This window comes from Maniola hyperantus, chromosome Z (assembly GCF_902806685.2).
Source record: "Maniola hyperantus chromosome Z, iAphHyp1.2, whole genome shotgun sequence".
NCBI lineage: Eukaryota > Metazoa > Arthropoda > Insecta > Lepidoptera > Nymphalidae > Maniola > Maniola hyperantus.
In genome coordinates, this window is record NC_048564.1 from 6,405,040 (window position 1) to 6,416,937 (window position 11,898).

The 11,898-nt window shown below is 36.3% G+C and overlaps 1 protein-coding gene across 2 annotated transcripts; it reads right to left on the reverse strand.

The window, feature by feature from the left end:
* Positions 1-5,076: 5,076 nt before the first annotated feature.
* fln (flightin) lies at positions 5,077-7,064 on the reverse strand. Of its 2 annotated transcripts, none has more exons than XM_034983249.2 (3): positions 6,905-7,064; positions 6,634-6,811; positions 5,077-5,597 (listed from the first exon to the last, which is right to left on the reverse strand). In XM_034983249.2, the coding sequence occupies exons 2-3, from the start codon at positions 6,795-6,797 to the stop codon at positions 5,291-5,293; spliced, it is 471 nt and encodes a 156-aa protein (XP_034839140.1). In that variant the 5' UTR covers positions 6,798-6,811; positions 6,905-7,064; the 3' UTR covers positions 5,077-5,290. The 2 variants fall into 2 exon arrangements, with proteins under 2 accessions (XP_034839140.1, XP_034839141.1); XM_034983250.2 differs by having other exon boundaries at positions 6,878-7,053.
* Between the last annotated feature and the right edge of the window lie 4,834 nt (positions 7,065-11,898).

Below are 11,898 nucleotides of genomic sequence, written 5' to 3' on the forward strand. Positions count from 1 at the left end.
GCGATAAAAATAGTCGTCCAAGACTCTGGCCTAGAATGAGGGAATGTTACTAAACACATCTTCATATGTGACATAACGAAAACCGCGTTTGTAGGATCTAGCTAAACTTCTGGGAATCGTTAAAGAGAACGAGACAAGGTCGTGTGGCGGAAGATAAATGAAGAAGCGTTCTTTGTGAAAGGGTCCTGCTATTTTGTAGTACAGGAAGATCTATGCTTGACTTTTGTTGGATATACCTATCGATGATAGATTTTATTTTTTAGTTAATACAATAGCAATGATTTGGTATGCAGTTATATATGAATAGAATAATATTATGATGTATTCTAATATTGTTTTTGTCATTGTTTACTAGACCTATAGATTATAATATAGTCAAGAAATAAGGTAATTTTTTTTTTAAATTCCCACGAAGCAGGGATTGCAGTGAAGCCGCGGGCGGTTATAAAACGTATAACTATTACTTGAAGATTTTGACATAGTTCTGATGGCACACGCACGACAAACCTACAACGTTGTCTAACTAAATGATATATAGCTGATTTAAATCATTGTATAGTACGTGACAGGTCGAGATGGCAAACGAGGAGGGAACGCCCCGCACACCCGCCGCGCTAACCCGGTACGTGCGAGCGCGGGTGACGTGCGGGTGAGCCGCTAAGGCCGCGTCCCCCCGCCTCATACTCCGATTGCCATCTCGACCTGTCGCGTACTATAGGTACGTGCCGTGTCAATGGGAAATGTGCGTGAGAATGGTTTAGGTAATCATGTAGGGAATGGATTACATGGGTATTATTATGTTAATTAAGTAGTACTTACATTTTTTTGATTATTAAAAAAATTATTTAGTACAAGGTATTCATGCAAAATCACACCAATCCGTTGCTACGTTGCTGCATGATAAAAGGACAAACCAACAAACAAAATATATGTTGTTTAGATAACATGTTATATCAATTTATATAAACTCTGCTCATTAGTTCAGGTGGTTCAGACGCATCAAAGGAGGAATTATTTATTTGTATCAATTTTCTTAAATTTGACAAATGAATCTTTTCCGTGAATATTTTTCGCTTGTTGACAGGCATCTTATATTATTATGAGTAGGTATATTATAAAGAGAGATAAAAAAAAGTTTTCATTTTCGTACTCAGAACCGTGAAATTCCTCGGAAATAACTTCTTCTTGGAAGCATATCTTGGAAATAACTTTTAATAAATAACTTTATAAGTAAAAAAAACTACGGATTGAACTGCATCATAGCTGAAAAGTTTGTTTCAAAGTTAATCTAGGAAACATATTTTTGATTTTGAAATATCTATTGGTATGCCAATTAAAATATTAAGCAATTTATTTCTAGTCTCTACTGTTATACTGAATTTTATATTAATATTCTACAGCTGCTATTTTGATTCTATAAAAATAAAACTTAGCCTGTAATCTGACTATAATTTGTCTGGTGGGAGACTATTGCCGTTACCACCTTACCGCCCATGACGTGATTTATAATTGGAAGTGAAGTGAAGAAGTTTTAAGTTTTGAAGTCCTTCCTGGCCCTGCCGCAGCAGCGGGAGATCCCGGGTTCGATTCCCAGCAGGGGCTATTTAGTAGCAACATACAATTTCTATATTGTTTCTGTTCTGGTCTGGTGGGAGGCTTTGGCAGTGGCTAATTATCACCCTACTAACAAAGACGTGTCGCCAAGCGATCTAATGTCGTCATAATATGGGATAGGTATGGTTTAAATTATTATACTTTTATGTCCCCTACCAAGCTGGAAGGAGATATATAGAATAATTAATTTATATGAACTAATAATTTAAAATAATAGTATAGAAGTTTAAGTTTAATTTTACCACTTTTTTCTTAGACTGCGTTATTACTTACCACCAGGTGAGATAGTTGCCAGACTCGCACACGAAGGGTTCTGTACTCTCGTATATCTCTATAAAATGAATCGCTGAATGTGTTTTCGATACCGATTTCGCTAATTCTTTTTTTATAATATTCCTTGAAGTACGAGGATGGTTCTTACGGAGATTTAAAAAAAAATTGTCTAAAAAGGTTTAAACCGACACTTTTCTATATTCCCATACAAAAGATTTGTAATAATACTTAAAAGTCAATTTGAACTTTAATACCATACCATAAAGTTTAAGTGTTAGTGGGGGGGTTCCGAGAAGGCTGACCCGGTGTCCGGAATAGCAGAATAAGTATTTAAAAAAAATAAAAAAATAACTAATCGACTGTTAGGCGGTACGAAGTTTGCCCGGGTTAGCTAGTAAGAAATAAAACTTTTTAATTTTTAAAATTTTCATCGTGGAGTGAAATTTCTAATTTTTTTTTAATAAATAAATAAAAAATTATACCGGCAACTTTGTGAAAACTTCAACTCTTTACCCATTGGCCATTACGGTTCACGAGATGCAGCCCGCAATACAAAACGCTAAAGTTATGTTTAAGATTGCTTAGTAACTTAGAATGCAGTGTACTTAATATTTTTTTATTCCAATACATTTTTTAATAGTGCTTCTGAAATAGTTCTCTATATCAATAAAATACAGGGGCATTCGTAAAACATTACGTCACGACTCACGACCCCTTTAATCACTTTAGATATTTAAATGCAAAAACACTTGTGCAATTTCCAAAATTACTTTATGCGTCAGTTTTGATGTACGAGTAGATGTAGATACCTCTTATAATGACTAACGAGAATGTACTTATCTGCTGTAGCATATGCAGTCTGCAGTAAATAGAGATAAGCCGTGTCCACATTGGGCAAATAGGCTTGCATGTCTTCCTCGCGAGCTATAATATTCTTGGTCATTCAGTCGAAATGAAATGATGGTTCGGAATAGAAGTTCAGATATGTATTGCGAGGCAATTCAACATAATGAATTTTCTGATGGGTAAGGCGCAACTGCCACCAGCAGTATGGATGGACTCGAAGCGTTTTTTTTTTCACATAAATTTAACTTTAAACAATTTGGCATACATTTCCAACTGTTGTATTAATTAAACAAAACACGAAGTCACCTACACTCGTTCCGCTGCGATTCTTTTTGCCACTCAGCAGGGCCAGCTTCTAAATGATTTTGTCACGTAAAGGTGCGTATAAAATTAATTACGCCTGTTGCGCGAGCCGTACTCGAGCCAAAACGCGATCCTACTACCTGCTAGAGCTGGTACGCTCAGTGTAGACACGACTATAAACAAATCGTGCCCAGACGACTATAAACCTGGGTATCGAGAAGTCAGTATTGAGATGTTTAATAGATGGCATAGTATTGAGTTTCTATTTTTGTACCGTTAATACCTATCGTAGTCTGGGTCCCCTTGGTCATTGTAATATTTAATTATGTTCAATTTGGCTGATTGCCTGCTCTACCTGATAGGTAGCCTAACGCCTTGGCTTCTGTCCAAGCGATTACATTCACTGAACTGTCAAAGATAAGTTATTTTCTCAACGGTTATTTTAGATATCCCGACATTGAAATTTTTCGGGCTTTCTGTTGTCACATTGGCGTAAGATAAATTATGTGTATGATTTAAAATGTTTGAAAGTGCTTTTATTTGTGTACAAATGAGATAAATCACGCATGTAAAATTCTTTCACATACGGATATCAGCAAGACGAGAGCAAGTATTTAAGATTATTTATTGAATAAATTATACGTAAATTGTGACCTTGAATTATGTAGTTATAACGGCAGGTACATAGACAAATATATTTAGTACTATATGATGCCCGCGACTCCGTCACGTGGATTTAGGTTTTTGTAAATCACATGAAAACTCTTTGATTTTCCGGGATAAAAAGTTGCCTTTGTCCCTCTTTGGAATGCAAGCTATCTCTGTACCAAATTTCATCAAAATCGGTTGAACGGATGGGCCGTGAAAGGCTAGCAGACAGACAGACGTACTTTCGCATTTATAATATTAGTATGGAGTGTGGATAGAATGGATAATCTACAAATATGTTCACTTTTATGAAATGGATAAAATGGAATATAGTGCGAATATTGATTAAATAATTTGTTAGGTAAATTCTTTGGGTAGTAATTAAAATAACGTTAAAGGTTAGTAAGAACCGGGGATCTATTGATTTACGATAAATTCTTATTGGTTTCATTGACGTGAGCTTTATATTATGATGAAGTGCTTTTGTAAGATAATTACATCCATACTAATATACGCGAAACGCGAAACGCAAAAGTACGCAAACGCGAAAGTGAGTCTGTCTGTCTGCCAGTTTGTCTGTCTGTCTATCTGATAGTCATTCACGGCCCATCCGTTCAACCGATTTTGACGAAATTTATTACAGAGATAGCTTGCATCCCGGGGAAGGACATAGGCTATTTTTTATCCCAGAAACCCCCACGAGTTGGCGAGAGTGGAGTTCCCACGAGATTTTTAAGAACCTAAACCCACACGGACGAATTTGCGGGCACTTTATAATTTATCAGGTTAAATAAGCAATTTAAGTACTGAGAATTTTATTTACTTATAGATTCAACGATTTTTTTTTTGCCTTATGATATCATATAAGATATCCACCCTTCACGAGGCAAGGTAGTTTTATTTGGCATGCAATATTTGCACAACTAATTGCAAACAAAAAAGAATTAGCGGAATCGGTTCAGCTGTTCTCGAGATTTGTGATGAGCAACACATTTAGTGATTTATTTTTAACCGACTTCAAAAAAAGGAGGAGGTTCTCAATTCGTCGGAATCTTTTTTTATGTTATAGATGATTGTTGAAGTTGATGAGTGATGCAGTGGATTCCCTACAAATTGAAAACGTTTTTATTCTTATATGAATCTCATTAATGTGGCCTTTACTTAACATTTCTAAAAAAATGTTTGTAGGTTTTTTTAATGATAATTACTTAGACGCTACTGACATCGCTTTGCATTTTCTTGAGGAAATTAAATCGCTTTGCATTATTAAAGTTTCATAAAGATAAAGCAAACTCTCTGAGCAAGTTAATTATAACAAGTCAAAGGTTTAATTAAAAGCTATGTCAGTCACAACCTACTCACAACGCAAGCAAGGTATAAATGAAAACAAAATTATAAACTTAAGATTTATTCTTCATTCAAATAAGAAGACATCGAGAGAGGAATGCGGACGACTCTCAGTCACACAGTCGTGTCGGTTGTTCTTCAAAAGCGAGCGCCTGGTATCGGATCACGACAAGGAAATCCTGTAACATTGACACAAAGTTCACGATGGGAGTTGGAGACGGGGTCCGCGTAGCAACTGCAAGCGTGTGTTAGAGCGAAGCTATAGGTATACAGCGTTACTAATTCCAAGCTTGGAATACTTCCTCGAGATAAGGGACTTGGTATGGGTCCGCTGGAACTTTGCGCCAACGGAGATGTGGGACATGAGAGAGGTGTCCCTGCCGTACTTCTTGGAGCTGTAGCTGTATCCCCTCGACATGTAGGTGCGAAGGGCGCGCTCGCCCCATGTCTGAGGGGTCGGCCTCTCAACTGGTATGCCATGGTTACGCTTGTCCAAGTAGTTTATAAGATCATCGTAGTAGTTCCTCTGGTAGTCGTAAAGATATGTATACTGGGCGAATTTTGGCCTGGAAATTACAAAAATACTCTGTGTTAATTCTTTTTATCAAGATAAGTAATAAGTACTGCAGTTATGGTTCTATGCAGCTATTATTGTGCATTAAAAGTCTTATTGTGATCATCATCATTAACTCAACACATGACAGGAGCCCACAAATGAACATGGGTGTCATCCCAGAATAAAAAAGGTTCGAAACGCAAAATATCCGTGAGCGTAATTGAAGGATCAACCCATCAACAAACATTAGCATTTATGATATTACTTTTTAATTGGGTAATATTTTTTTTTATTTATAATATTTTTTTCGACAGGTATAGTTTATTTATTTAGGGTCAGAAATAAAATACAAGCCTATAACAATTAAATATTAAAACTGCAAATCAAAAATATCCTTTAAATCATCGTAACGAGGCAGGGTGGCCAGAACGCTGGCTGCGTTACCTCGTTGAATGGCCAGACTAATATAATGACCGAGGTAATTTATAAATTAATTAATGAACGACGTTCTTACTGTTTATTTTGCAGTGAAAGAATTGAAGAAAAAAATGTTTATAACATATTGCATGATAGCTCTTATTTTTAATACAATAAAACTTAAAGCTAGCCTTATCTAATTACTATATAAATCATGAACGCGTGGAATGGTGCCAAGAATACTGGCTGCATTTCCGCGCTGGACAGCCAGGCTGATCCGCTGCGCAAAAAATGAGCTTATACTACCCGTCCTAATTCGATGTGTATAAAAATCAATAGTAAAATTTCTGACTACACTAAAACAATATAGCGTTCAAAAGCCTTATTATTAAGTAAACGTCTAACTTGACGATTGAAGCAGCGCTGTCTCCACTAACCCAAAAATTGTTGTGCCTCAGGGTTCTAATATTGATGTAATATAATAATAATGTTATTATTGAATGAATTACTCTAAATATTGGAATGCATGAAATAATAACAGATTTTCTCTACAGAAACTGTCCAAACCATAAAATTCCTCAAATTAAAGCTATTTGACGATTGAAAAGTTGACTCTAAATGATACTGACCTAACCCAGTGTTTGCAAACGAGTCTCCTATCTCCAGCATTTTCTCGACTCTGTGGCGGTGGGGGCTCTGCTTCCTCAGGCTTAGCATCCGCGGCGGGTGCATCTTCTGCAGGCGGGGCATCCGCAGGCGCGGCTGCAGGGGCCGGTGTGTCTTCATCTCCCATGGCGGTGGGTTACTCTGAGATCAAAAACTGCTATTATTGTATGAGAACACTAAAACACCAACTTGTTGCAGAACATTCACTGTAATTGTAATCACTGTGCGACGAACCTAGCAAGAAACGGAATCGAAGAACGTGTGAAGAGGTTGGCTGATCGTCTACGACTAGTGCTGGCGTTCCCTGGTGGCTCGGCAGCCACCCGATATATCTCCCTTTGACCCCAACTGACTGTCGTAAGAGCTGTTGGGGTTGGCTGCCAATGATTTTCTGTCGAAAGTGTCGACCGTCTGTGCATCGCGAAATTCTCATGGCTAATTATCTTGCCAATTTTTGTGTTATGCTTTGATGTATTTGTGCAAAACGTGTAACTTGTAGGATCCATGTCAATTGTCGTACTGGCTTAGTCTATTAAATAAATTAATATGCCAGTACGTTTGAAATCTTTGTGATTAGGAAAACATATTTGTGTTTATTTTATTTTTAAAGATGTGGAGGTAAGCCAATTTTTGTGGTGTGATGATTATTTGGCTGATCGCATATGAAGTATAGTATGATATTAATCATGTAGTCATAAGTAGTCGTAACTCGTAGACACTATTCGTTGAAATCTGAAACGGAACCTTGAACTTAAAAGAAAAAACCAGCCAAGTGCGACTTGGACTCGCGCACGATTGGTTCCGTACCATTGTACAAGATTATGTACCTACATTAATTGTTTTTTAATTTACATAGCGTCTATTTTAATTTACATAGCGGCAATCTGTGACAATACATGACGTGAAAATTTCAACACTCTACCTATTAGGTAAGATACATTCCGCTGATAGACAGGCGGACAGATGGACGGCTGGACAGCGGAAGCTTAGTTAATAAGGTCTCGTTGGCACCCTTCGGATACGGAATCCTAACAATGGAAAGAACCTCATTAGCTAAAAGGCTAAAGGACTGGACTGAAATGGACTGAAACTCTAAAGGTCGCCGGTTCAAACCCCAACCGTTGCACTATTATCGTACCTATTCCTAGCCCAAGTTTTTAGTCTTTAAAAAATGGAATATTACTCATTAAATCCAGTTACAATTTTTTGTAGGTATCTAAAAACACGGATGAAAAACGATGCACTCCACGTGAGTTGACTCTGTAAAGCTTGAGCTTAAAATATATACTTAAGTAGTAGATGATAATAGTTACATAATTATTGGTATCATATTATAAACTATTCTGCCACTGGAACATCCGATTTAAATCAGGGATCAGTGCCCAACAACAACAAGTGGGAACGGGGAGTTAGTAATGTGAAGAACCATGTACCCGATCTTGTTAGTTGTTTGGGAATTCCTTAAAAAATCGGATACATGGTTACATTCTACGAATAATATAGGTACACTTCTAAAACGAAGCTCTAATGAATGATTAGTATAGGATACTTTGCATAAACCTTGGATAATTTAGTTTAAATTGGTTTGCAGTAATCGAGCTTGACTGATGAAATTTATGAATATGCATCTAATCTTGACATCCGTCGATGTTGGCACATACTCGTACTAACATCATTTTCAATGATATACAGTGGATTTAAAACTTCTTCGATTTATTTAATTCTAATTTTAATTTAAATAAATAAATAAAAAAAATTGATTCAATTAAACTTTAAAGTATTTTTGAATCGTCAGATGCATCTACCACCGGTTCAGAATGCCTTTCCTACCGAGAAGAACCAGCAAGAAACTCGGCGGTTGCTCTTTTCAAAGATTTTATATACCTACAATATTATGCCATGTATAAAAAGGTATTTGGAGGATATTTCGCGCTTAGTATGCGAGCTTCTATGAAATACTGAAATGTGACGTCACAATCATTCGACGTGCTTTTTTAAGTTTGATCGATAATTTAAAATGGTTATTCCACTATAAACCATACAGTACATACAATGTAGAGCGTAGCGAGACCAATAACTAATTTATGCTATAAACTAACAAAGGACGTGGATTTTACGTATTTTGGAAGACCATCTATTTAATAAACACTGAGAAATAATTTATTTTTGACATATGCAAATACCGAATTCCACGCGGACAAAATCGCGGACATCATCTAGCTATACTACTATATGAAACGTGATGAATGAGGGATGTCATGGCTTAGGTTTGAGTCTTTGGAACGTATCTTTCTAGATCAAACTGTTTCGATTTCAAACCGAGCTTTGCTCAGGATTTGGGGCGGGTGAAAAATAACACCTTAGGTTAAAATGTATTATACTTACATAATGTAATCAAATAGAATTCACATAGATTAGGTAAGGTACTATGGCACCCAATAAGGACCACTTTTATTTAAATGCTTGTAATTAGTTTTATTGAATTTACTTAAGAGTAAAATTTTATGAAGATCCTATACATGGTGAAAAAAGAAATCCGCTTTCTTTATTAACTGTCTATGAGTGGTTGAGCACATTGCACGCGAAAGTAGTTTTAAAATGACAAGTGAGAGTTTATTACAGTGGCCCTTAATAGGAGCCGGCCCTTATTGGGTGCAAATGCAAAAAAAATTGATTTTACATTTTGACGTAAGATTTTTTTACATTTTTATTACCTGTTATCTCCCAAAACTACCAATCCTAACTTCATCGTCGTGTATCGTTTCTCCCTGTGTTGGGGACAATACGCAAAAAAACTTTTAGATTTTAACAAAGGTCATGGCCGCGCCGGCTCTTAGTCCATTAACGATGAGTACAAAATTGCGTTGAAATCCATAGAAATTTTCAAGTTTTAAGTAAATATATAGTAAACCGCTGTTTGCGATTTATTATACTATAGATACTAATTGAGAAGAGAATAATGCAGCAGCCAATTTGTGTTGACTAGAAAATAAAATACGGTCAATTTATGCAATACACGTTTCCCTGCATCAGAATCCGATTTACTGTAATAGTACTATAATTATCCCTAATGGTCCGGAAATAGGTAGGCACGCTTGAAGCGCGATACAATACATCCTCCATAGACATGGGATCTAGAGCATGTGACTTAAAGGTAATTTAAGTCACATAATAGCTGCGCTGTAGAAAATCTTGAGAATGAGATCCACTTTTTATTTATCAGATTTTATTGGACCCTCGTAACTTTAGTTTTTAGTACGTATTAAATAAATAAAATTATTGACTGACTAACTGATCTATCAACGCACAGCTTAAACTATTGGACGGATCGGGCTGAAATTTGGCACGCAGATAGCTATTATGACGTAGACATCCGCTAAGAAAGGATTTTTAAAAATTCAACCCCTAAGGGGGCGAAATAGGGGTTTGAAATTTGTGTAGTCCACGCGGACGAAATCGCGAGCATAAGCTAGTCACCACTATACCATCTTACAAATAAAAATTTTGACAATCAGGAAGCGCAAAATTTAACCTTTTTTACCTATATAAATAATTTGAGTTTGAGTTTGACTCAGATTTTGAGAGCCCATTTAAAAAAAATAGCAAGTCAACATGATAAGTAGGTACGCTTTTCTGCAATAGCACTTTAATCCAGTCCCAGTATACAGTTATCTAATTACTTGTTGATCATCTATTCTTATTAAAATGATCACGTATAGGGCATTTAGCCTATACTGCCTTGGCATTTCTCGTAGCACGAGTTATTTGCCTTGAATAACGGATTGTTCAATAATTCAATGCACCTAACTATCGAGCTACATATCATGTACCATTATGCATATCGGATTGACAGAAACAATATCACTACCTATAAATGAAATTAAATGAATTTATTAATATCATGTAAGTCAGCATGACGTGCTATTTGTAATGTGGCAAGACTCTACCACTGGTTCGGAAAACAATTTCTACTGAGAAGAGCCGTCAAGAAGATTAGTAGGTAGTTGCTCTTTTTAGGGTTCCGTACCTCAAAGGGAAAAAAAAGACTCTTATAGGATCACTTTGTTGTCTGTCGTGTCTATCAAGAAAACCTATAGGGTACTTCCCGTTGACCTACTAGAATCATGAAAAGTTTAATAGTTTATTAAACTTTAAAGATGTCTTGCAGGGAGTTGCCACCATGATACTAAGTGTCTGACAATGCATGACGTAATTTCTAATACTATTCCAAAGAAAATATAAAAAAATTAGACTTTGTACTTTGACTTACGATTTTTATACCTTCATTACCTGTTATCTTCCAAAGCCAACATGATCCAAACTTCATAGTCGTGGATCGTTCCTCCTCGTGTTGGAGACAAGACGCAGATAAATTTCAGCTTTTAAAAAATAAAGAAGGTCTGGCACGCGCTGGCTCTTAGGCCAAAAGACATTGCTTGAAACAAAATATAAAGCACGAGGCAACCTAAGATTGTTATACGATTTGTTTGTTTTTTTTGTTCCGACATTTTTATATTTTCTAAAAGACCTTCAGTATATTTCTCAAGATTCTTTTCTTTGGCACGTAATGATTGATGGCATACATAGTAGAATACATAGTATTGACGAATAATTTGGCTTCAATCATTGAGTCATTACACTTCGTTAATGTACGAGTAGATGCCAATTTACAGGGTGCTTGTTTCTCTATGACCAACTATTTACTTATTCCGGTTAATCATCAATCATCATCATCTTCATGAAGACAGCAGGCCTATCCCGACATAATATATTAGTAATGCTCTAACTAGCATAGTTTTTTAAATATGAACAACTAGCTGATGCCCGCGACTTCATACGCGTGGAATTAGGTTTTTACAAATCCCGTGGGAACTCATCAATTTTCCGGGATGAAATGATGAAAGTAGCCTATGTCCTTCCCCGGGATATAAGCTAACTCTGTACCAAATTTCATCAAAATCGGTTGAACGGTTGGGCCGTGAAAAGCTAGCAGACAGACATACACCCTTTCGCATTTATAATATTAGTATGGATAACCTCTACAAACAAAGTTAGTTTTGCGGTTTGTTAACAAAAGTAATTCTTACTATTTTATGTCTGTGGTACGGAACCCTGCTACACAACATAAGGAATAAATTTTTACCTACCATAAATTATTAAGCTCACGCTACAGGTATAGTTCGTGACAGGTCGAGATGACAATCGGGGTGGGGACGCCCCGCATACCC